The 23,658-nt window shown below is 40.0% G+C and overlaps 1 protein-coding gene across 2 annotated transcripts; it reads right to left on the bottom strand.

Annotated features, from left to right (window-relative positions):
* Positions 1-304: 304 nt before the first annotated feature.
* LOC103696680 (transcription factor bHLH128-like) lies at positions 305-18,129 on the bottom strand. 2 transcript variants are annotated; one of them, XR_602445.6, is made up of 7 exons: positions 17,666-18,129; positions 5,304-5,644; positions 4,916-5,047; positions 4,587-4,652; positions 4,140-4,208; positions 1,131-1,283; positions 305-527 (listed from the first exon to the last, which is right to left on the bottom strand). XR_602445.6 is itself a non-coding variant. In XM_008778369.6 (6 exons), the coding sequence occupies exons 1-6, from the start codon at positions 18,042-18,044 to the stop codon at positions 1,227-1,229; spliced, it is 1,044 nt and encodes a 347-aa protein (XP_008776591.2). In that variant the 5' UTR covers positions 18,045-18,129; the 3' UTR covers positions 949-1,226. The 2 variants fall into 2 exon arrangements, 1 of the variants encoding a protein (XP_008776591.2); XM_008778369.6 differs by lacking the exon at positions 305-527 and having other exon boundaries at positions 949-1,283.
* Between the last annotated feature and the right edge of the window lie 5,529 nt (positions 18,130-23,658).

Raw genomic sequence — 23,658 nt, forward strand, 5'->3', positions numbered from 1 at the left:
TAGTAGGTAATTTGGCTTATCATTACTCAAGGTTAAATGCCCCCAATGGGCTAAGAGAGTTTTGGGCGGTTGAGGAACTACCCAAAACCACCCAATGTTGATAAACTCTGTCTCGTCACTTATGTCAGTTTCACAAAAATAGAAGAAACCCTTTCTAACATTAAAAGGCTTGATCCTAAGACCACCCCTCTCCTCCTCAATCTACCCTAACCGTTGGTGATTGTGCTGTGAAAAGAGAGTTTTTGTCATGCAGATCAACCCCACTATGAGAAAAGGAACATGAAATACCCAAAGTCAGACTTGGTTTCACTGGGAAAAAACTTGCAAAACGTAACTCTAAACTTGGTCCATCTTTAATCTTTGTTTACATTGGTCATCATGCACATGATATTCAAACTTATCTGCTCCCCCCTATGAATTCTACACCATTCCTGATGTCAATTTTTGTTGTCAATAAACGTGTTGGTTCGGCAGGCTGCTTTGCCATAGAACATGATCCTGATAGGTTTACTGCGGCTACTTCAAACCTGTGCACATGGGAAGGAAAAGATAATAAGACAAGAAACCTAGGCTGCAAATAGATCAAGCTATTGATGAACAATTTAGGCTCAGCCTGCTAATCGGCTCTTTTGAGCTTACTTCTTTCAAAAACATGTGAGCTTAAGCTGTATTTCTAGAAACAGTTTACAAAAATGAGCCAAACCTCGACACTAATTTTAAGAATCTTTAAGCCTCAACAAATAATTATAGGCTCAGGCACAGTTTGGTGGTTGGTTAATTGGCTCACAAGCCCAGCTGAATTAGTCATTGGCTCATTGCTAAGCTTGTCTATGTTTTAACCTAACCAAGCCAAGCTTTACTGCAGCCTACTATTCTATTTCTACTACGCAACATCACCCTGAGGACAAAAGTTTCATCTTGTAAGATATCTCACAACTCAAACCCCAATTTCTTCAGTGTGATGGAAAGCAAATGCGTAAGTCTAGATAGCTATGCTAGTCTCATAAACATCTAAACAATAAAACATCAATATAGTCAAAGTGAGTTATTGCTATTGCCTACAGCCAACAGACAACATAAAAGCTCGAAGGAAAATGAAAAAAACAATACAAGGGAAACCTCCTCCTTACATTCTTTCCATGGCAGAAAAGTTCGTGAAGACCTTCTTCCCCTCTAATACTAACAACAACAGCATGCCCTTATATATATATAAAAATGGGGTTTTCTCAAACCTTCTCTTGCTTTCTTCCACATACGCAATTTGCTTGTTCTTGGTTAAGTTTCTGCAAGAGCAAACCGATGTTAGGTGATGATAACATGTAGCAACAGTTCTTCTGTGACACTTATCAACCATGAATGAAAATCAGTAGTTTATTCATGGCTATGTAGATATATTGTAAAAAATTGTAATTCAAAAGGTATTTATATATTTCCAGAAATTTCTAATTCCTTTTCATGCAAAAGAAAATTTCGACAATGGAGTTACATAATAATTTATTTTCATTTTTCTTTCTGCTAGAAATTATTATTATTACTTTTCTGCTCAGAAGTATTATTAATACTTTAGTAGTGTGCATCTAACATATGCTTGTTGATGTATAACATACCCAGGATCTGTGAGCCTGAATTCTGAACCTACCTAGAATTTGTTGTCACAAGCTTGTGCTTTTATATAAGATGCTAAGAAATTCCAGTGCTGGCCCACATCTTCACAGGGCCTTTTGGCAGATTGAAAAGGACAGAAAATTCACTTTGAAATCGATATATACTTGGACTACTTTATGGGGAACCTTATCTGAAGTAGTGAAAGGTACTGGCACATCAGGGCTCCACTGAAGATCAGAATTTTCTGCCAGGCTCTAGAAAGGAACATACTACCTATGAAGGACAATTTGATTTGGAAAATGTCCAAATTGACTCAAAATGCATGTTCTGTGAGGTTCAAAATGAATCGGATGATCACATGTTCTTCGAGACAGATTTGTTTGATTAAGAAGGGTATTACTAGGACATTTTCAAGTCTGAAACAAAGCAATCTCTGTCAAGTCCTGCTGGTCGGTTTGGAAGGATGAACGCAGTCCAAAAAGGGATGAAATTATCCATGGCCTTTCTTTTGCTGCTCTTCTTTGGGGCATTTGATATGAATGAAACTCTAATTTCTAGAATTTTCAGAGAAACGAAGGGTGATGTAGAGAGGGTATGGCACCATGTCTGGGCTTTAATGTCAGATTGGATATCAGTTCTAAAGGCAGAAGAAAATATCAATGCCATACATAGTTTCAGAGATACTTTCTCCTCTCATTCATATCCATATCTTCTCCTATCTCTTCACCTCTCCCCTAACTCTCCATTTTTGTTGTTGTTTTTTTTTTATTTCCCTTGTTCTCTCCCTATGGATGTATTCAACATTTTCATTGTCTTAATGAAGTTTTTGATGGGTGGCAATCTTTCCTTTCAAAAGATAACAGTAATTTGATGATGGAAGAAATGCATGCTATATTCCCTTATCATGCAACAAAAGATGTTGATGGCCTGTGGCATTTAATCCTTCCAAGTTTCAAAAATATGATCACATTTCATGGATAAAAAACTTAGCAGTCTGCAGTTATACAACAATGAAATCATGATCAGGGTTTATAAATATCAAATATTATAAGCACCATGACTGTTACCTGTAAGGCTGTAACTTATTGTTTCCTATGGCACCCCTAAATAATACATACTTGTAGTTGCAAATGAACACCCATTAACATAAAAGCATTTTCTACTTCTTGAACTCTAAATGTAGAGCTTTCTTAGTCAAGGTATAATCAACACAAAAAATAAATTTCACCGCTAGATTTGTAACACCCTGTTTTTGGGCATAGGCCAACTGGGTGCAGCTGGCCGCGATCCTTGCCACAAGGGAGGGCAGGGCCATGCGACATCGCCAAAGCCTCGCCCCTCTTCTTTCCTTTCTGGTGAATCTCCTCGCTAGCGCTCCGATTTTGAAAGAATAGCGCGAGGAGATTGCAAAATCCACAGTCTCCTCTCTCTATTTCTTCTCCTCCCCATCTATGTGGCACGATTATGCATTTTAAACTTTTGTGATGTCATTTAGCATTTCCAACCTATTTATCAAGGCATAATTTATGAAAAATATGAAATATTTTATGAGCTCTCATATAGCTATGACCGCCATTAGAAATGGAGGCCAATCGACACCCTGGAGCTAGCATCCAATGAAAACGGCCCTCTGCCAACGGGTTAAAGTTAGTGACGAATATGAACTATGATATCTTGTGGATTACGAAGATGGCCCTATCATGGATTATAGTGACCGTAGCGCGAAAAACTTGTGAGCATTGTTTTAAATAAAAATATGGATAAATGGCAAACATTTGACGATCACGAATATTTTAAATTGCACCTTCAACTTTACGAACTTGCATGGTTTGTACATACATGATTGATTTGCTACGACACAGTTTGTTATTATATTTATGAAATGTTTTACTTTACTGTATAATTTTACTTTCCAAATGATGCATTGAATTATATAAAAATTTTATGCTTGATCCGGCAAGGCGGTGCATGGTTACTTACTGAGCTGGAAATCTCATTTATCTCTTTATTTTTTTCAGATAATTAAGGTTGCTAGGAGTGGGGAAGAATAAATGAATAAAGGATGAAAGAATAAAGCTTGAAACATAGTTGCAAGCTAGCAATAAGCGTAGTTATGACTAAAAAGTTTGGGTTATGTAGTCAAGAAAATTTAAATGTTAGATTTAGATGCTCTATACCCGCTTCTTTTTGATTAGCAAATGAAATTGGACAATTTTTTTTATCATGCTATATGAATTTTTTTATTGTGGGCTTCGTGTTATTGCCGGCAATACCCTACGATAGCACGGCCATGTTATGCTCGGAATTTGGGGCGTGACAAGATTGCCTTTAGTACAGAAAACATTTAGTTATATGCTGACTAGCAATTAAAAATTGCCCATTCACTATATGAATTAAGAAGTCTGTAACCAGTAATTCTTTGGAACTGAAGTAGCTTCTTTTTTTTCCACAGATATAAGAAAGTAATCTACTCGCAGTTAAAATTCATTAATAAAATGAGTCAGAGGCATCCTAAGCCATTATACAATACATACCTCAATCTGGCTCTGCAGCTCTTTAATATACTGAACTGCCAAATCCAACATGTCTGATGTACTTGTTTGCTGTGAAGTATCAGATAAGAAAATCAAATATTATTTTGGAGGAAAATGAATGTCAAATATTATTGCACAACTAATCAATCACTTTGAATGAAAATTTTTTCTAGAAAGGAGGAATATTATATTTTCTATATATATATGCAGAAATTATTCAACCATGCAGTTTGATTGGTAGTCAACACCCTCGTTAGATAACTTAGGTCAGACTGATATGTTAAGTAATACCAAGTAACTGGATAATCCATACTGATCTAAGGAATGTCAGGGCTAGAATTCATACAAACATTTACATGGATGACACAAAAACAAACTTTTGCTTCTAACAGATATTGTGAGTTTGCTTTCCTCCCGCTCTTTTTTGTTTTAGGAAAAATTATTTACCTTATCGATGTTAGGCACAAAATCTTGCAGCTTCCTCAACCTCCTGCTAATTCTTGTTCTTCTATCCTAACAAAAGAAATAAGAATAAACTTGAGTCGAATTATGTGGAATGTTACGCATGAAATCTATTTTGTCTAATGCAAAAAATTATTGCAGAAGAAGTTGTGCACCATAGAGATATCATACATAAAATATGCTCCTGCAATTAAAGGTTACAATGACACAAATTAACCATCATGCTCTGGCTTTTATCATGTGTGATACAATTACAAGAACACAAATGGACAAAAATTTCACAGAATTTTTTTTTCTTGTCATGGTGAACTAACCCTCTCAGCAATGCTCCGGGGATGTGTTGCGCAACCCCGCTTAGCTCGAACTTTGCAAGGGACTGAATCTTCTTGCATTTGGAGATACTTCTCAATGGTAGACATATCTAATGATGTACTCGGCAGGCTAAACTGAAACCAATTAAGAATTGTCATCAATAGGGCTTTTGCATTAGAGTCATAAAGGGACAGCATGAAGCATTCCAAACAAATTAATGACATATAAGCATTAGTCATTTGGGCCAAAACCTAAGACTAAAATAGATATAAATTATTCACAGTTTTCTTCTTTCTGAGATCAAAATTGTGTTTATTCTGTGTTCATCAGACGTAATGTGCTATGACCTGATTTCTAGTAGGAGACTAGTAGCAATAAGTATGAAATTACCTGAGAGTCAATGTTACTGAGACTAGTAATAATGTCCCCATTGTTATCCTTGGCTCGTTTGCTTGGAGGAGCCGAAAATACAATCGAATTGGTATCATCCCATGTTCCAACTGGAAAATTGTTAGAAATATAGGACTGGCTAACATGCCCAGCTGCCTCATCAGAGCTATTGCCAGCAGTGATGCTTTCTCCAATGTCCGGGATACTCATCTCAGAGATTTGTGATAGTGAATCCTGCCTCGAGAAGCTCCACTGGGATGTCAACCTTCTATTTTCCAGAACATGGACACCATCAGTCGTTGTATGGGAATAGTTTATATGCCCCGTTGTCGCAGAAATACCTGTTAGACACCAAAATATCCATCAGCATCATAATAACCCTGGTATGGTTCTCTTCTTTCAAAATGACCCCCAAGCCACAGGCTGATGCATGTTCTTTGCCTTGAGAGCCTTGAACAGAAAAGGCCCAAAAAAATCATCTGATTAGAATATATAGTCTCCGATGAAGGAACCAAATTTTGTTTTTTGGCTTTGCTTGAATGTTCATGAGAAGTTAAGCCACTAATAAAGTGCTTTTCAAGTTTCCAGTAAGAAGATAACTAAAAGTAGTCATATACTTAATTAAACCATTCCAGTTTTGAACTAGAAAATAGATATTGCAGTATAAGGATTTTCTTGCTATTCTTTTTATTGTAAATAAATTGTTACTAAATCAGTTATCGGCCTTATATACACTTTTAGTAAAATTTTGCTTTTCTAAAATTATTTGGATTCCTAATATAATTTACGAGAAAAACTGGTTGTTCATCAACCTGGAGTTGGATACTGATCCTAGACACCTAGTTGATTCATTATTAAGCATAGCAATTTTTCTTTGCCATCTGTTTTTTTTTTTTTTTAAACTATGCAACATGCATGTCCTAACATGGTGAAGATGTAGGGAAAGCAAGATGATCACCACCTCCTTGATTGGAAAATGAAACCTTTGAATCCATAAGTAGGCTCTCAAAACCAATATTAGGGGATGCTGGAATACTATTAGGAGTGAAAACAGGATTTAGGAGAGGGAAGAAAATTTTGATGTTACACATTGTTCTGAGTGGCATTGGAATTGTAGAAGTAGATCACAGAAACACATACACACACACTAGGAATAGATTTGGTTTCAAAATCTAAAAAAAAAAAGCATCTCAGAAAGAGGGAAAATCTTCTAAATTCAACCAAATTATGAACATACATTCATTGGATGATTTATATCAAGGCATTGCTTACATCTTTGAAAATGGAAAATGACTGAAAAATTTGCTCTGCTTAGAAGTGTTAGGATTGAGCTTTAACATTGTTTTTGAAGTGAACATGTATAATTCCAATTGACCTATTACATCACTATGGACTACTAAATGTGGTTCAGGTAGCTTAGCATTGCATCCATAGATCAGAAAAAAAGACAATGGAGTATCCTACCAAATTCAGGATCGCCTAAGATAGATAATCCCTAAGCTTGGTGTCTTTGTGAACATAGATTTTGTCCTAGCTCTTGTTTTATCTTCCATTTCTTTGCCATGCAATGAACCAGATCCACTTGATATTATATATTACCGAGGATTTCTTTATTGCCTGGCTGCTCGTTCGCCCCTGTGGAGCAGCCTAACAGATTTGATATTCTGGACTACTGGGAGCAAAATATTGAACCTGCCTGTGGGGTTTCCTTTACAATCTCATAGATAAAGCTAAAGAAGCTTATTGCAAATCTAAATGATGACCAGATTTTTCAATATTTAGCATGATGATCTAAGTAGAAAATCAACTTTTCTATTTTTTATAATCTACATAAACTTTTGAAGTGCTTAAAAAAACAAGCTTCTCAAGGTGTCTCTTATTAAAGGAAAACCATGGAAGGATACAAATCTTATGAAGAGGCTTCTAGTACAAGTAATATGTTAAATTTGAAGAACCACACATATTTAAGAAAAACAAAGTTGCGATAGTTGAGTTGAAAGTACTTAAAGTATTCATAGTTTTCAAATGAGGTGTTAAACCTGATTTTTATTGTTGCCCCATTTACTAACAGTCTAAGCTTCTGGATTAAATGATTAAATTAACATGGTATCAAAGCAAAGGTTATTGGAAATTATGGATTCAAATTCTCTCCAAGTCAATTGGTTTTTGAGATAACAAGAGGCATTATGTGCCTAAAGAATATTATTAAAATGAAAGAAGTTACAAAAAGAGAAGGGAAAAGAACAGGTAGAAAGCAAGAATGGAAGTCCTCATCCTTCATCAAGCGATTACACTCTTTCAAACCTATTACTCTCAGTCTTCTAGAAAGTCTCTTAACCTCTCTAACGTCCTTTTCGTTGACTAAAGCAAGCCATGACAGTCTCTTTAACCTCCTGCAAAGCCACAGTTCCAGAGACAAAGTTTCAGAAGATTCTTTGATTCCTCTCCAGCATTATATGGAGTAGCTAAAATGTCCCAACTCTTCATATCATTGAGATACGCTCCCTCCTGTAGTTCCAAAGAGTTGACAAGCAGGTTGTCTGTGAATATTTAGCAAGTGCCAAAATTGCAACCCTATACCTGTCACAAGTCTACACTGAAGAAAGAACTTGTTGGAATTGGGTCATGGTTGGGCGCTTACGCTAGGCTTGCCAGAATCAACCCGATCTAATTTTAAATGTGGGGGGAATAGTTTTGGCTGTTGAGGAATCACCCAAAACCATTCAATGTAATTAAAGCTCTTCCTCCTCTTTTCTGAACTCTAGGAGAGAGAGAGAGCGAGAGCGTGAAGAAAAGAAATCAGAGAAATAGAAGAACTCAAAAGACTCCTCCATTGCTCTAGGAAGACATGGCACTTGTGCTATTATTAGGGAGAACTTTCCATTCTTGTGATTGTTCTCTGATGTGAGCAAGCCTTTAGAGCAAGAATAGGACTGGTGATTCAACCCGAAGTTTTTCCTGATGCTTCCATGAGGTAGCACTTTCCTTGTTCCCTTTTCTTTCTTTCACCATTGGTATCAGAGCATATTTTGGTTGTTTCCTAGTTCTGTTGGTCTCAAAAACGAGAATAAACTCGAAAATGATGGCAAATTCATCGTCGAATAGGGAGGATGCAGCGGTGGTGCTTGTCATCACCGCGCTTCTTTCTTTCTTTCTCTTCTTCTTTTAGGGATGATTACGGTTTAGACAAGAATAAAATATTGGATCTAGAAGCGGTAAAGGAGTGGATCCACCCATGTGGAGACAGGGGAAAAATTCATTAATACCACAACCTTGCCTCCCTTCTTTCTCTTCCAATCCATCCCAATATGTTTTTGGCCTAAGCCTCGTATTTCATCGGCAGGCTGAACATAGAAAGAAGAGGAGGCACGTGGCTTGATCACATACTATATTGTGTTGAACATAACATACCAAAGCCTTTCGCATAGTTGGCTAGTGCATGCAGTGAGGCCAAGAGTTTGAGCCTTAGGAAGGTGCACTAGAATATTACTTTTGCATCTTTTAAATAGATTTTACTACAAGAAAGTTAAAGCAAAAGAAAAAAGAAATGAAAAATAATGGGGGAGGGTTCAGGGTTTGAGCCTCGTTTCTCGCTCTATTCTTGAGAGGTTGAGGGTTGAGGGTTTGAGCCTCTCTCACCCACTCCTTTTTCAATTGTATTTTTTGTGCATTTTCTTTGAAATTTTATAGAAAATTGTATAAAAACGGGAGCAATAATTTCCTTTAAAAAAAAAAAAAACTGATTTTATGCCCGATACTACTGTCATGATAGATTAGTGTGAACTATTAATAATAAATAATAAAAAATATATGTATACTATTATCTAATTTGTTTTTGAAAATGTAGTGATAATGGTTTACAGCATCAGACTTCTTGACTTATAAGATAAATGCAATACAATGAGTCAACACATACGAATAAATGGGGGATATGATTTATGACCTTAGAGATGAGGGTAACATTCTCACCGAAGAGGAGCAAATTTTTGGCTTGATTAACTCCCTACCAGAGTCTTGGGATACAGTAAAGTTCGCCCTAAGACAAATGAGGAAAGCAAACCTTTATAGACGTCATATGTGAGCTTGAGCTAGAGGAAGAGCACTGAGCGCTAACAAGGTTAAGGCGAACCACGGTGTTTTGAATGTTCCCTTACCTTCATAGCTAGGCATTTGGGTTTCAGTGCAGGAGACAAAGGCTTCTGGCTAAGTAGGGTAGGACTAAGACTTCTTCATAAAGAAACAGTAACACAAACATGCAATGCAGGAGAATACAAAAATAGGTGAAAGACACAACAATGCTAAAGCATATCATAAGAAATCTAGCATCTTGCAAAACTCGCTAATTGTTGCGTTTAGTTTCATAGTTATGTATTGAATTATTGTATCCTTTTTTATGAATGTTAATGGTATGTTATCTTGTATATGTATATATATATATTATATAATGGAATATATTTGGATGTATTTAATGTACTATCCAAGGTGAAACTACACAATTTTAATAACGTCTTGGAGTCTTATTTTGAGTAGGAGTTCTAAGGTTGGAATGTTGATAATGCTTTCTATAGTTAGACTGAGATATAATTAGAATTCTATAGAAGAATAACCATAGTGATTGAAGAGATAAATCAAAATACTTTCCATATATATATATATATATATATATATATATATATATATATATATATATATATATATATATATTAGATAGTGAAAATCAGAATTCCACGAAGTGCCCAAAATTGGTGAGAATACTGTTGGCATATATGCGAAGTATTTGAGATTGCCTTATTAGAGTAGAATATAATCCTTCACGAGCCTTTGAGCCTTGAGAGAGAATACCTAACCAAAGACAAGCTAGTGGCCAACGAGCCCCCTTGATCCTTGGTGGGCCAAGCGAGCCTTTTTGGTGGGCCAAGTGGGCCTTTATCGATGGGACAAGTAGGTGGTTTTTGGCGAACACATCGGGTGATTAGGCTAAGTGTGCCTCCTAGACCGAGTTAGGATATTTGGGCAGAATGAGCTTGCCTTCAAGGTCAGTAACTTTCATAAAATGGTACGACCTACAATACTTCAATCCCTCTGGGGAGAAGTTGGAACATATTTCTAGGGATGGTTAGTGGCAAGAAATACAAAGGTTCAGAACTATGAATCTTATTGATTTCACAACTTGACATTGTCAAGGAATGAGCTTGCTGAGCACACCTACATTTCTTCAAGGAATTGGTCCTTCAGCTCAAACAACCCACTCGCAAGTCAAAGGGTTGGATCTTTTGGTGACAAGCCCTCTAGAGACAGATGCAATCACCCCGACAAGAGGTCGGTCCTCATCTTGCCATTCAAGTGTTCGCTTGCCCTGGCCGGTTCTCCTCTGATCCATGTATAAACCAAGGTGCCCTTGTTGGATGAGAGTTCTGATCTCCGCTTTCAGTTGTATGCACTCCTTTGTGCGATGTCTATGATCTTTGTAGAACTAGCAATACTTGCGCATATCCCTCTTTTGAATGGGAGTCCTCATCTTTCGAGGCCAATGCAAGTAGCCTCAGTCTTTGATCTCCATCAAGATTTGGGCTCTCGAAGTGTTAAGAAGAGTATATTCCTCTAACCTCCAAGACAGACTCCAAGATTGCAAGGGCTCTGCTCTTCTCCGCCATGCTTTCTCCTTGGTTCATCCTTCTTTTCACGGTCTTTGTGCTTTTTGTCTCCCATTCTCACTGCTTCTTTGTGGACAACAATGGTCTCTTAACTATTGATGTACTTGTTTGCTTTGGTCAAGTGCTCCGCTAGATCCTTTGGGGCCTCTTTTCAAGCAAGAAATTGAAGTATGAGCTCCTTAGCCAACTCATTACCACAGCTATTGCAAAGGAGTGATCTAGTTCGCGCAACTCCAATGCTTCGGTGTTGCACTGGCTGATGTAGTTTTAGAAGAGCTCATCTTCCCCCTGTTTGATAGCGAACAGACTAGTAGAGGCTTTTCTCATCTTCTACTACTGATGAATTGGCTGACAAAGTGGCGGCTTAGCTAGTCGAAAGAGCAAATTGAGCTCGGTCGAAGGCTCGAATTCCAGAGTCGAGCTATTCGAAGCTTCTTGTAGCAGCATGAGAGCTTTAAAGCTCTCAAGATGATCCATCAGGTCCATGGTACCAACGTAAAACTTGAACTAAGGTATTTTGAACTTCTTAGGCAGAGGCTCCTCCATAATCTCCGTAGCAGAGGGAGGCTTGTTCCTCATCTCAAAATCCTTCCCTGCTTCGGTCCTCTGCCCCTTTAGGACATTAATCTGGTTGCTAATATCTTCGATCTTGCGATCGAGATCAATCTCTCACCTAGAGACTTCCCATGTGATGCAGAGAGAGATTATCGAAGTCGAAATTGGCTCCAAAAGGGGAATGGGAGCAACGTCGCTTCTGGCCCCCCAAGATCTTCGACATGATGATGATTGTTGCCTTGAGTTAGACTATCCCGATGGTCCATTTGGCTAGCTGAGGGAAGGATGACCTGTTGTTGCAGGTCTTACATCATCGTCGTAAGGGTCTGCACCTGTTGAACAAGCTGGCCAAGCTATCTGGCATTGGTAGCCTTAGTGGTCGATTGAGAAGGTTGGATAAGTAGGGAGCCGTTAGATTGCAATTGAACAACTTAGTGGCAGTTGCTTCTTTTGAGCTTCATATATTTCCTTCCTTATTTCCTATACATGGCGTCAATCTTTTATCATCGATCTTGGGGTGTAGATGTGGATTGCCATGGTGGACTTACGAGACAACATACAAGGGTCAGAGAGCTCGTTGGATTGGCTCCAGCCAGGCGCTCTGATACTTAAGTTAGAGAAAATTTTTGGTGAAAAGTAAAGATAAGGAAGAATGCCAGTAGTAGGATGATTACATGATTGAGAGATAAGGTGAAAAGTAAAGATAAGGAAGAATGCCAGTAGTAGGATGATTACATGATTGAGAGATAAGGGAAAGGAGTGTTTTACCTTTTTTAGTTGGTTTTTGAACCTATTTGTAGCTAAGATCCCGAATCTTCAGCGAATAGTATCCAAACAAACTCGAGATCATGCTGTTAACAACCCACTAACATGGCATGTGATGGAATTGCCAGAACCTCGTGCGCGTTTGGGCAAAGTGGTTGAGCTGCTTCTGTTACAAGGAGGCTCTGCTCAACTCGGATTGGTTGTCGAGGTTGTTAGGCTCGGTTGAGAGACTTCGGCTCAGGAGGTCAACTGCTTCTGGTGTGCTCATTCCAGTTTTCGGGTTGGATCAGGAGATTTGATCAGAATGCCTCGGAGAATTTCTAAGTGCACCCGATTGCTATGTAGGTTATGAGCTGGACAAATCTGACTGAGACACATCATCTCGGTCATTGATTTCCACCCATGGGTTGAAGAAATTTTTCTTATTCCCTAATCAGATCAATGTGATGTGCCACATGCTCTGTGAATGGCCCACTCCCTACCACCCAAGCATGGCCATGCAAGTTTGTAATGTCATTCATAAACTCTCTCTCCCCCCTTCTCTCTGTCGCATGCGTGCATGCACTACAAACTTCCAATGTATGCAGCACTCGTTACATTGAGGAAACTCAACCAAGTTCTGAGTACGTGTCATCCTTTTGACATATGCTCCCCCGAATTTTGGTAAAGAATGCTCACTCTTATTAGGTAAAAGAAACAAAATTTTTCAACACAAAAGAGTGGCGGATAAAGTACAGTTGGTGGTCCTCAGCGAGCCTCGGACGTTAACCCTTTGGGCCAAGGTCCGCCAAATCGGTCGGACCCATATCGATCAGCAGACGGGTCAATATGGTATGGTACCATCCCGAAACATGGTACTTTGGGCGTGCTTGTACGGATTTTTTTTTTTGAGTTTTAAAGTTCAATTAATTGAAAATCGATCTTTTCAAGTTTTTCAATAATTTTAAGTCTAACATGATGTTTTTTTGATTTTTTTTGACTTTTTTTAATGTTTTTTTGATGTTTTTATGATTCTGGTTTAACCTAAATGATGCATCTTATTGTTTTAAAAAGATACAAAATATAAAATGATTAGTAAGATGTTGTATGCTACAAGAAGTAATATGAAATATCCTCAAATCAAGTAGTAAGGTAAAAAATATAAAATAATATAATTAATAACATATATTTAAAGTACAATATGTTAGATGTATGCCCTAGAAGCCAATCTGGCTGACACATTATTAATTCTGGAACATAATTTTATACTTGACTTTATTATTATTGAATAATAAATGTGCATCTTTTTCATTCATATTATGTATGTGTCTATGAATCGTCCAAGAAATTAATAAGATGATGATGCATATTCTCAAGAGTTGAGAATTTGAACCATGTGTCATTGATGATTAATTTCTAAATTCTTCTGATCAATGGATTATCATGAGGACGGTGAACGATCCGATAAGATCAGTGCACAAATCGCTTTTCTTATGAGATCCGATAATTACACCTAGAGGTTCATCATTCCATTCTGCTGGGTTGCCACTACATGCTGCTAGGTGTCATTGGTGGATGGCGAGACCCACAGGAACTATCTTGATGATCGATGATCCCTGGTGAGTTGAGTTGGAATTGTTCCAACCTATTGAAAGGAGTTTTCAATAATATTTGATAGAGATCGCAATATATCTCACTACCAGACAGAATAGAACCTATAGGGTCACACACATTATGATTTGGAATCACAAATAGTTCATAGTTATCAATTTGATTGATAATTGGTGTAACCCTCTAAGAGTTAGTAAGTTGAAGAAGAAGTAATTGCAATTAGATTGCAATTTAATTGAATTAATTGGACTTAATTAATTGGGCTTGATCTTATTTAATTAGAGTTCTACTTGGAGTAGGACTCCTAGAGTCCTAATTAGATTAGGACTTCAAATTTAATTAGAGTCCAACTTGGAGTAGGATTCCTAAAGTCCTAATTGGATTAGGACTAAAATTATATGATTCCTAATTGGATTAGGATTCCTTAAGTCCTAATTAATTTTGATCTAATAAATAAGATGACTCCTAATTGGATTAGGATCGAAAGTTCAATTGAGTCATGAGTCAATTGGGTCCTAATTGGATTAGGACTCTTATGGATAAGTCTTGTAGGCCAACTAATCCTCTTTAAAAGAGGATAAATCACCCAAAATTAAGTGGAGCCCACACACCTCATGAGATAAGGGCTTGGGCGTAGGGCATGAGAGGAAAAGAGGGAGGGGCGTACTCCCCTTGGCAATACGTGAGAGAAAAATAAGGAGGGGCATATGCCCCTCCTAGGGATAAGTATGGAGTTCCTAAAAGTTAGGAGCACCACACGTTAAACCTAAGAAAATAAGGGGCGGCCCCCTTATGGATTTCTCTCCTCCTTGTATGCCGTGAACATCCCCTCCTCCTCTCTCTTGGGTGACAGCCGCAAGCAAAGAAAAAAAAAATAGGGAGGGCGTGTGGCTTCTTCTCCCCCCTCTTCCTTCTTCCACCAAAAAGAAAAGGCAACAAGAATGGTGAATCTTGTTCTCCCTTTCTACTCTTTCTTCCTCCTCTCTAAGGCAATCAAGAGTTGATTCAAAGGAGAGGATTTCAGCCATCAAAAGTAATTTCTGCAAAGAAGCTAGCATCCCGGTAAGATTCAAAGGCTTTGATTGGTCCTCTGCCTTATATGGATACACGTAGAGGCCGGACGCATGTGCGGCTTCAAGTGAATCTTCAATAAATACCACGATCATCAGTTTGCGGTGATCATCTACCCGCACAAGGTGAAGATCTGATCTTCCTAATCTTATGAAAAAGTTTTAATCCTAATCTATCTACGAACATCGGTTTTAAAATACGTTCATGCGATGAACGAGATCTCACGCATACCTCTTCCGCTGCATTCTAATTTTTCTGCGGCGTGCGGAGGATCCCAACACAATACGCATACCGATATTTAAAATCTCATCGAGTGCCGATGCCTCTCGTAGATATCTGGATTATAGTATAGTCAGGAGGTACATCAGTCCACTCCTCTAACCAAGCAGGATTGTAGTCTTGTATGTTCATCCCATAAGGAACGCACTTCGGATTATAAGTACTCTCAGATCTCTCATTGAAGCTCTCATTCTGAGAAGTGCCCTCTAGCTGATAAACTAACAAAATGGTTGTGAAGGAGCCCATTTATAAAACCGGCAGCAAAATCCTATGCGTAAGATGCTTTGAGCTACGCATGATAGTAGCCACTGAAAGATGTCTTAGACGCACCATATCCATGTCTGTATCCGTATGGGTCATAGGCTACCTGTAGTGCGGGTAATAGGATCCAGTATACGACTCGAAACTTGATATGTCTATGGATTTTACTCCATGTACGAGATCATCTACAGCTGCATCGTGTCCTCCTGAATGACTTCAAGGAACCCATCTCCTATATACAATCGGATCCTCGTGGGCTCCACCAGATTGTGCACTGTGGTCCCTATCCTGTGTAGCATACGTAAACTAGGACTCACAGGTAAACCGAAGACCATGCTACGGCTGTCTCATAAACAATGGTCTCATATCCTCCACTCCCTCCCTGGCTAGTAGATTCATTACCACCAGAACTCCTACTCCTGGTCTTTGAATCTGAGTGAACTGGCTCCTCCTCTACACTCTTCATTGAAGCTGCAGATGCCTTTCATGTTTCTTTTTTAGTGTGTTCTTACCCTTCGTGTCACTTCGTTCATGCTCCTCTCTATCTGCTTACCCTTCGTACCCTTCTCTGCTTGGCCATGTTGGGAGGATATATATCGCCCTCCTGACCGAGTCGACTGGGTAGCATAATGACCTCGTCTAAACATCTCTCGATCATATCTCTAAAAGTATGCCTTGAACAAGGAGTCTTGTGGTGACCGGCTCCTCTATAGCTGAGGCTGATCAGCTGGAAGGATGCGTGGAATATTTCTCTCTACCCATTACCCTGCGTCGACCCTAGTCTAGCTGGCTACAAAACTGGCCGGTCGTGGAGGCGATCCTCCCTCATTAAGCTCTGGCTCCTATCGCTGGCCTACAAGTCATTCGATCATAGGATCATCTACATCGTCAACAAAAGCACTTATACTTTAGCTCCACTTTTTTCTGAATGCATTTTAGTCTTAACTTCAGATTATAATGACTGCGTTCGACCTTTCCAATACCTCTTTTTAACAGAAAAAAGCAAAGGGAGAGGGGGCTCAATTCCGTAACTAGGTTGACTCAGTACGGACTAGACGATTCGTACCAATCCTAAGATAGTTTCGGTCAGTTTCAAGCCGATTTGAGATCGGAATCATTTTTAATGAGCGAACCGGTTTTTCACCGAGTCAACTTGACACAGACCAAATCGAACGGTTCAGTACAATCTCTTGCACCCACATATTCGATGATAAGACCAACTTCAATGCACCATCCAAGTCCACACATGTAGGCCAAAGCACTTAAGATGGACGTGGACCCCTGATGTGACATCTCTACATCATGAACCTGGACAAGGCAAAGGCTGGACCCACGAGCCGGATGATGCACTAATGCATGAGCGGATACGACGGCCTAATAGAATTAAGTCGGCATAAAATATTTATAAACGCGTACTACGAGGATTAGCGGCATCAAAGATAAGGGCAACTTCGTCATCCTAAATTATAATAGAATAGAAAACCATGAATGGTCACCGTCACCCCCGCCCCCCACCCCCCCCCCCCCCCCCCCCCTCTCTCTTCCCGGGCACCCGCTTCCAAGGCGGGCGCCATCCAAACCGGCAGACGTAACGGAGCCCGCATCCAAACCGGCAGACGTAACGGAAAGCAGCCTCCGTCCTCTGTTTTCTTTCCGCTGCAAGCCCAAAGGCGGTTTTCCGTAGACTATCGTTAATTTCGATATGCCCTGTACACATGAATTGTTTCACCAGAGTTTTATTTTTTTAATTGAATACCAGAGCGGCATCACAAGGGCAACGCGTTTCCGCACGTATACTGCTGTGGGACCCAACCGTGGGACCAAAGGAATCGATGCCACGTGGCATGAGATATTTGGTAACAAAGTGGAGTTGCGGCAGGGCATCCAATCTCGGAGGGATACGTGGCAATAACACCCAAAAGCGTTTTCGTTAATAAACTCAATAATACCGTGGGTTCCAAAACCTGAACTGCTTTCCCGTCTGATATAGTGACTAGCGAGCACTGGACCACGTAATGGGCGGCGCACTAATCGTTTCCAGTTTTAGCTAAAATCAGCTACGTTATATCGAACAATAAAACAGTGTTTTGTCAAACCAACGTGAGGTGGGAGGGGAGTCCAGCGGTGGGCCCTACAAATAGTAAAAGAAGAGCAAGAAGTAAACGCGAGAGCAAAAGAAACGCTAACCGGGATCCACCGTGAGGTGGGCGAGGAACCCAGCAGGCGAGCTACTGTGCCGGACAAGTTGGGACCCACCGGCGGCCGTCTTCAGATCGGCCGCCACGTTGAGCTCGCCGAATCCGTACGATCTCTGCAAACCGCTCTCCTTCCTGGGAGATGCGGTGGTCCGGCAGCTGGACTCCGCCGTGAGGCACGAGGAGTCCCCCGAGAAGAACCGGCTCATCATGCTCTCCGATCCGACGGCCGAGAATTCGCCGCCTCCGCCGCCGCCAATCACCGACTCCGCGATCCCCGCCATCAGCGACCCCGGTGCGGACCCGTAACGAGCGAGCACCGGCGGCTCCATCAAACCCGGTCTGTTGCTCGACGACGGTGATTGGTTCATCGCCTTTAAGAGAAAGCCAAACAAAGAAGAGCCCAGGCGGAGATTAAAGCTTAGGTTTGTGCCCTAAGGGGGACCAGGTGGGGGGGAGGATGCCTTATATATATGGCAATAAACTAAAGTTCGTTTATTCAGCCACAAGGGTGAGGGGTCCACCAATAGTTGGGGGGTGGGTGGGTCGGGTAATGGGTGGTTCTATATACACCCCCCCTATTGCTCAGGACACCCCCCAAAAATTAAAAAAAAAATTAAATACTCTCTACACCCCCCATTTGCTAAGGACACCCCTAAAAAATTAAAAATTCCTAAATTACCCCCCACCCTCCCCACCCCCTCACCTAAATTGCTCTCTACACCCCCCAAACCCCCCCCCACCCCGCTCTTCCCCTCCAAAACACCTTGCCAACGCCCAAAAACCCCCCGTTCCCCCTTCTCCCTCTCGTCGCCGGCATTCTCCCGATCTCCGACCACCTCGCCGGCTTCTCCCGGAACCACCTCGCCGGCTTCTCCCGAAATTTTTTTTTTTCACGGTTCGTGCTCCGTTCGGCACTGGACCGCCGAACAAAAGGCTTCTGTTCGGCTGAACAGTGCCGGACAGAAGCCTTCTGTTCGGCACTGTGCAGCCGAACAGATCTGTTCGGTTGAGGGTTGCCGAACAGAAGGCTTCTGTTCGGCACTGTTCAGCCGAACAGAAGCCTTTTGTTCGGCGGTCCAGTGCCGAACGGAGCACGAACCGTGAAAAAAAAAAATTTCGGGAGAAGCCGGCGAGGTGGTTCCGGGAGAAGCCGGCGAGGTGGTCGGAGATCGGGAGAATGCCGGCGACGAGAGGGAGAAGGGGGAACGGGGGAGGAGGGGTTTAAGGGGGGTTTGAGGGGTGTTTTTTTTTTTCTTTTCAAAACGAAACGGAGGAGGAGGAAGGGGGGTGTATGAGAAAATTTCAAGGGCAATATGGTAATTACACTAAAGGTTAGTTTGGGTATTTTCTTTTTGGTTTTTGGGGGGTGTCCTGAGCAATAGGGGGGGTGTATATAGAACTACCCTCGGGTAATATGCGTTGGCTTTATAAAGAAGTGGGAATGGGCATGGAGTTTATGGGAATTACGAGAGTGACATCCCATGTGATCTGGTGAGAATACTTAGAATACATTGCTTTGGAGGTAGTCGGCAGGTTGATTTTATAATGCTGGTAGCTGATTTCAGTGGCGGCTGCTCTTGAAGTACTCTGAATTCTTTCATCCATTTATTTGTGCAGATCTCGATGAGGTCATTGTCTGGTCTTACAGTGGGTTTGCACACAAAAAAAGTGCATTTCAACGGTCAACAAGTTTAGAAGATCAATCACAATTTCGCGCCAAATATACAACCCGGACCTCTTGGTGGGATATTGACTTGGCTTTTCCATACATCCATAAGGTACTTATGTAGTTATTCTTAAGCTCTACTTTAAAATCGTGCAAGGAAGACAGAATAAAGGATTGGTAGATCAACCACCCATACTGATCTGGCAGCACGTGGATTTGTTATTAAATTCGAAAGTTTTCAAAATTGAGAATTGAGTTGGAGTCCCTGATTCTGCCGGAATGATAGACTAATATACTAGACTTCTGGATACATTCACCAAAATGCCCCTCCTTATCGGTAATTGGAACTTTATTTTCTGCAATTTGTTGCCTCGCTTCGTCGTTCATTGAAATAAATACTTAGCAAATCATTATTTTTGTTGCTTTAATTTTTAATTTATTCTTCCCAACCAGATATAAAGATGGATATAATAGCGGCTACCTCCGATCCCTGGATATCAACAGCGACTGCCTCCGCGAACTTGCACAACAACAATTAAAAAATAGAAGCTTGCCAGATTGGCTTCCACCAAATCCTTCAATATTTAAATTAAAAAAAAAATTAAAAGAGAACAAAAAACAAGACAAAATTTCTCCCAGTTTTGATAATTATTTTTTAGTTTAATTTTCTTTCTTTTTTTATTACTATTTTATGTGGAGGGCCTTTAGATTTATTATAGCTGGAATCCCGCATCTCTAGCTAATTGTATCCTAACAAACTCAAGGTCATGCCAAAACTATTGACATGATGTAATAGTTGTAGGGACGCAATATAACAGTTTGGCATATGATAGGATTACTAAGGCGATCTGTAAATTTGAGGCAAAGGGACCGAGCTGCCTCTTTCACAGAAAGGTCCTATTAGCTTAGATCGGTGTCCAAGGAGGTCGAGATGAGCTGGTGGTTGAGATGAGCTAAGTAATATTGGCCTCGGAGGCTGGTTGCCTCAGGTTTACTTGTCTCGATAGAGGAGGCTCGACCAGAATACGGTGGAGAGTTTCTGGATGTGCCTAAGCCATCGTATAAGTAATGAGCTGACAAATCTCATCGTGCCACGTCACCTTTGGGACAACCCGGCTGAACTGGGCCTGGTTTGGATCAAAGTTGACAAGCCAAGCTGACTTTGATACGACAAATTCAAAAAAAAAAGGGATAATGAAGGGCATGATTGTGATCCTCTGCTAGAGCAGTGGACGTTGTGGATGACCACGAACGGACCACCATGGATGATGCAGACTCTCCATAGTCGGCACGAATGACGGCCGACTGTTAGGGCCATTGCCAACCAACAAATGGCCAAGTCTATCCTCTCGTTGAGTCAATTCCATCCGATTTCGAAATTCTCTTTATATCCTCCAACCAATCGTCATGCTTGATCACAATTGAGCCCTTCTCCCTTTCTTCCTCACCTCCGACGATTGTCGTGTCGTTGTAGCTGAGCTCTGCCACATCCAAAATCCCTCCTTTTTCCCTCTAAAACCTGGTTGCCCTGTTTCTTTTCCTTCTTCGAGCATTGCTGCCACATCACTGATGACCCATGCCACCGACAACCAAATCCAAACCCCTGATTGAACCCGAATTGTGACTCTATCTCTTCTTTCTATTTTGTTGGTGGAACCAAATCGAGTCAGAATCCTTTCATAGTTTAATTTTCTAACCTAAAAATTATACTTTGATCAGGTAGAGACCTGTACCTGAATAGCGAGGAGGCATGATCGAGACTAGTTCCTTTGCATTCAAGTAACCCTGAACCCCACCAATTGATGAAATTCATATTTTGATCCATAGGATGATTGAGACCCTGGATGTTAGATTAGTTTTGATGGTCTAGACCAAACATATGATCTTTCAAGTTGTTATATGATGCCTTATAGAAATTTAGTAAGGTATTTAATTATTTTATGTTTCGAACAATCTTTCTGATTGATGAATTTTGAGAGATTTTAGAGCAAAAATTTTAAGTTACATCTACCCTTAGTGATTAACCATGCACATGATCTAATATGCATTATTTGGAAATTATTCTATTGTTGTTATATTCTACTTTAATTAAGTATGATACGCATATTGCATAAAAATGATTGAATTGAATATGTTTTATTTTACTTGGACATAACCTATATTTTATTGCAATAATAAATATGTTGATATAGTTGTGTTCTCATTTTGTGACTCTCTGTTTTGGTTATGATCACATGGGTTTAGAATCTAGTCTCCTTACAGATCTCTAGTGGGCCGATCACTGGCGTATGTCGGCTGACGATGTGTTGTAGTCAGAAGCTAGTTTTTTTCAGGCCTAGCCAGCCAGGATTGATCGCTGGCACATACTGATGGAAGCATATATTTTTGTGTGATTTCAAATCCAATTTTTTCAGGCCTCCAATGGGGCGATCGCTAACATATGACCAGTAGATGGTATATTGTAGTTAGGATCTAGTCTCTTCTAGAGCTTGTCACAAGTTGATCGTGGCCATAGTCATAGAGACTAGGAGAGGGAGAGAGGAGGGTCAATCCTTGGTTGATTTGAAAAGTTATTTTAGTCAAATACATTATATATCTTCTAGTTTTTGTTGATAGACTTGATATGTTCATTGGCATATTTTCATATATAGAAAAATTATGCAAACTGAAATTTTATTGTTTTTGCATAATAACTTGATCATACTAGAGGTTTTGATAACTTAATAAGCTGTGAAGCTCATTCTCTCTCTTCCATTTTTTCTATAGATGCAGCCGAGTAGATGGAGCTTGGGATTGACAGTGAGGAACTTAGGGTTTAGGTTACTTTGAGTAGTATTGTTGCCCAAGGTGACAAGCCAAGAGGGGGGGTGAATTGGTTTTTCTAAATTTTTCAATCCTTTAATTAAATTAATTGATGAGTGAGTGGTTTAGTTAATATTAATTGAGTGCATGTAGTGAAGTTAGAACAATACACAATACAAACACACAAGAAGTATAGTGGTTCGATGCTCTCCTAAGCACCTACGTTCACTCCCCAAGCATCTCCTTGGAAATTCACTATAATCTCATGGATTACAGTTGGATTGTTTTCTGGGCTCACAATCCAAAAACCTTTACACTTTGGTTTTCCAGGATCACCAAAAACCTATGTTGGTTTTGCGGGCTCACCAACAAACCTTCACCGTTGGTTTTATGGGCTCACCAACAAACCTTATATTAGATATATGCCCTAGAAGCCAATCTATCTGACACATTATTAATTCTAGGACATAATTTGTACTTGACTTTATTATTATTGAATAAATAAATGGCATCTTTTTCATTCATATTGTTTATGTGTTTATGAATCGTCCAAGGAATTAATAAGATGATGATGCATATTCTCAAGAGTTGAGAATTTAAGCCATGTATCATTGGTGATTAATTTTTAAATGCTTCTAATCGATGGATCATCACGAGGACGGTGATCGATCCGATGAGATCAGTGCACATATTGTTAGAAGTATGCCCTATAAGCCAACGTGGCTGACGCATATTTGTAATCTGGGGCATAAATTTATAATTTGACACTTATTAATAAATAAGATTGGGCAATTTATTTTTCATTCATGTTTGTATGTGTCCATGAATCGTCCAAAAAATTAATAGATGATGACACATAATTTGAAGGAGTTGAGAATTTGAGGCATGTGTCATTAGGGATTAATTTCTAAATCTTCCTGATCGATGGATCCATCACGAGGGACGGTGATCAATCCGCTGAGATTAGTGCACAGATCACTTAGTCAGATGGACGAGTCTCGAGTCTATGGTGTAAAGACACTGGAGTGATTATGCAAGTACTTGTTAGAGAACAAGGTACTGAGCGTGACCAAAGATAGTAGTCACATGGATGTCTATCCACTCGTCAGTGACTACTTATGCTGCAGTTGTATGACTGGTCCTTTGACGAGCATGTGAACTTGGGCCCTAGTCATTCGGGTCCTTATAGTGCGGATTGGCTGCGGTAGGTTCATTTTGGAATAGGGTTGCATCTAGATGGGATCTATCGATCTTGATAGATTAGGAGTGATCCTATGTGATTTATGAGACCGAGTTCGATAAATTCCTGGCCAGGTAAAAAGAGTTTTCCATATCTCGAACTGGAAGTCGTATAAATTTGACATATGACAGATGATGGGGTTTGACGAGATATCCATAACCTCCGTCACGTTGGGATCCATGATAGAGGGATTGTATCATACGCTAACTGCACCAAGAGGTTCAGATATTCCATTCTGCTGGGTTGCCACCACATACTGCTAGGTGTCACTAGT

The sequence above is a fragment of the Phoenix dactylifera genome, chromosome 12 (assembly GCF_051530095.1).
Source record: "Phoenix dactylifera cultivar Ajwa chromosome 12, Ajwa_hap1_PhDact_Kaust_v1.1, whole genome shotgun sequence".
Taxonomy (NCBI): domain Eukaryota; kingdom Viridiplantae; phylum Streptophyta; class Magnoliopsida; order Arecales; family Arecaceae; genus Phoenix; species Phoenix dactylifera.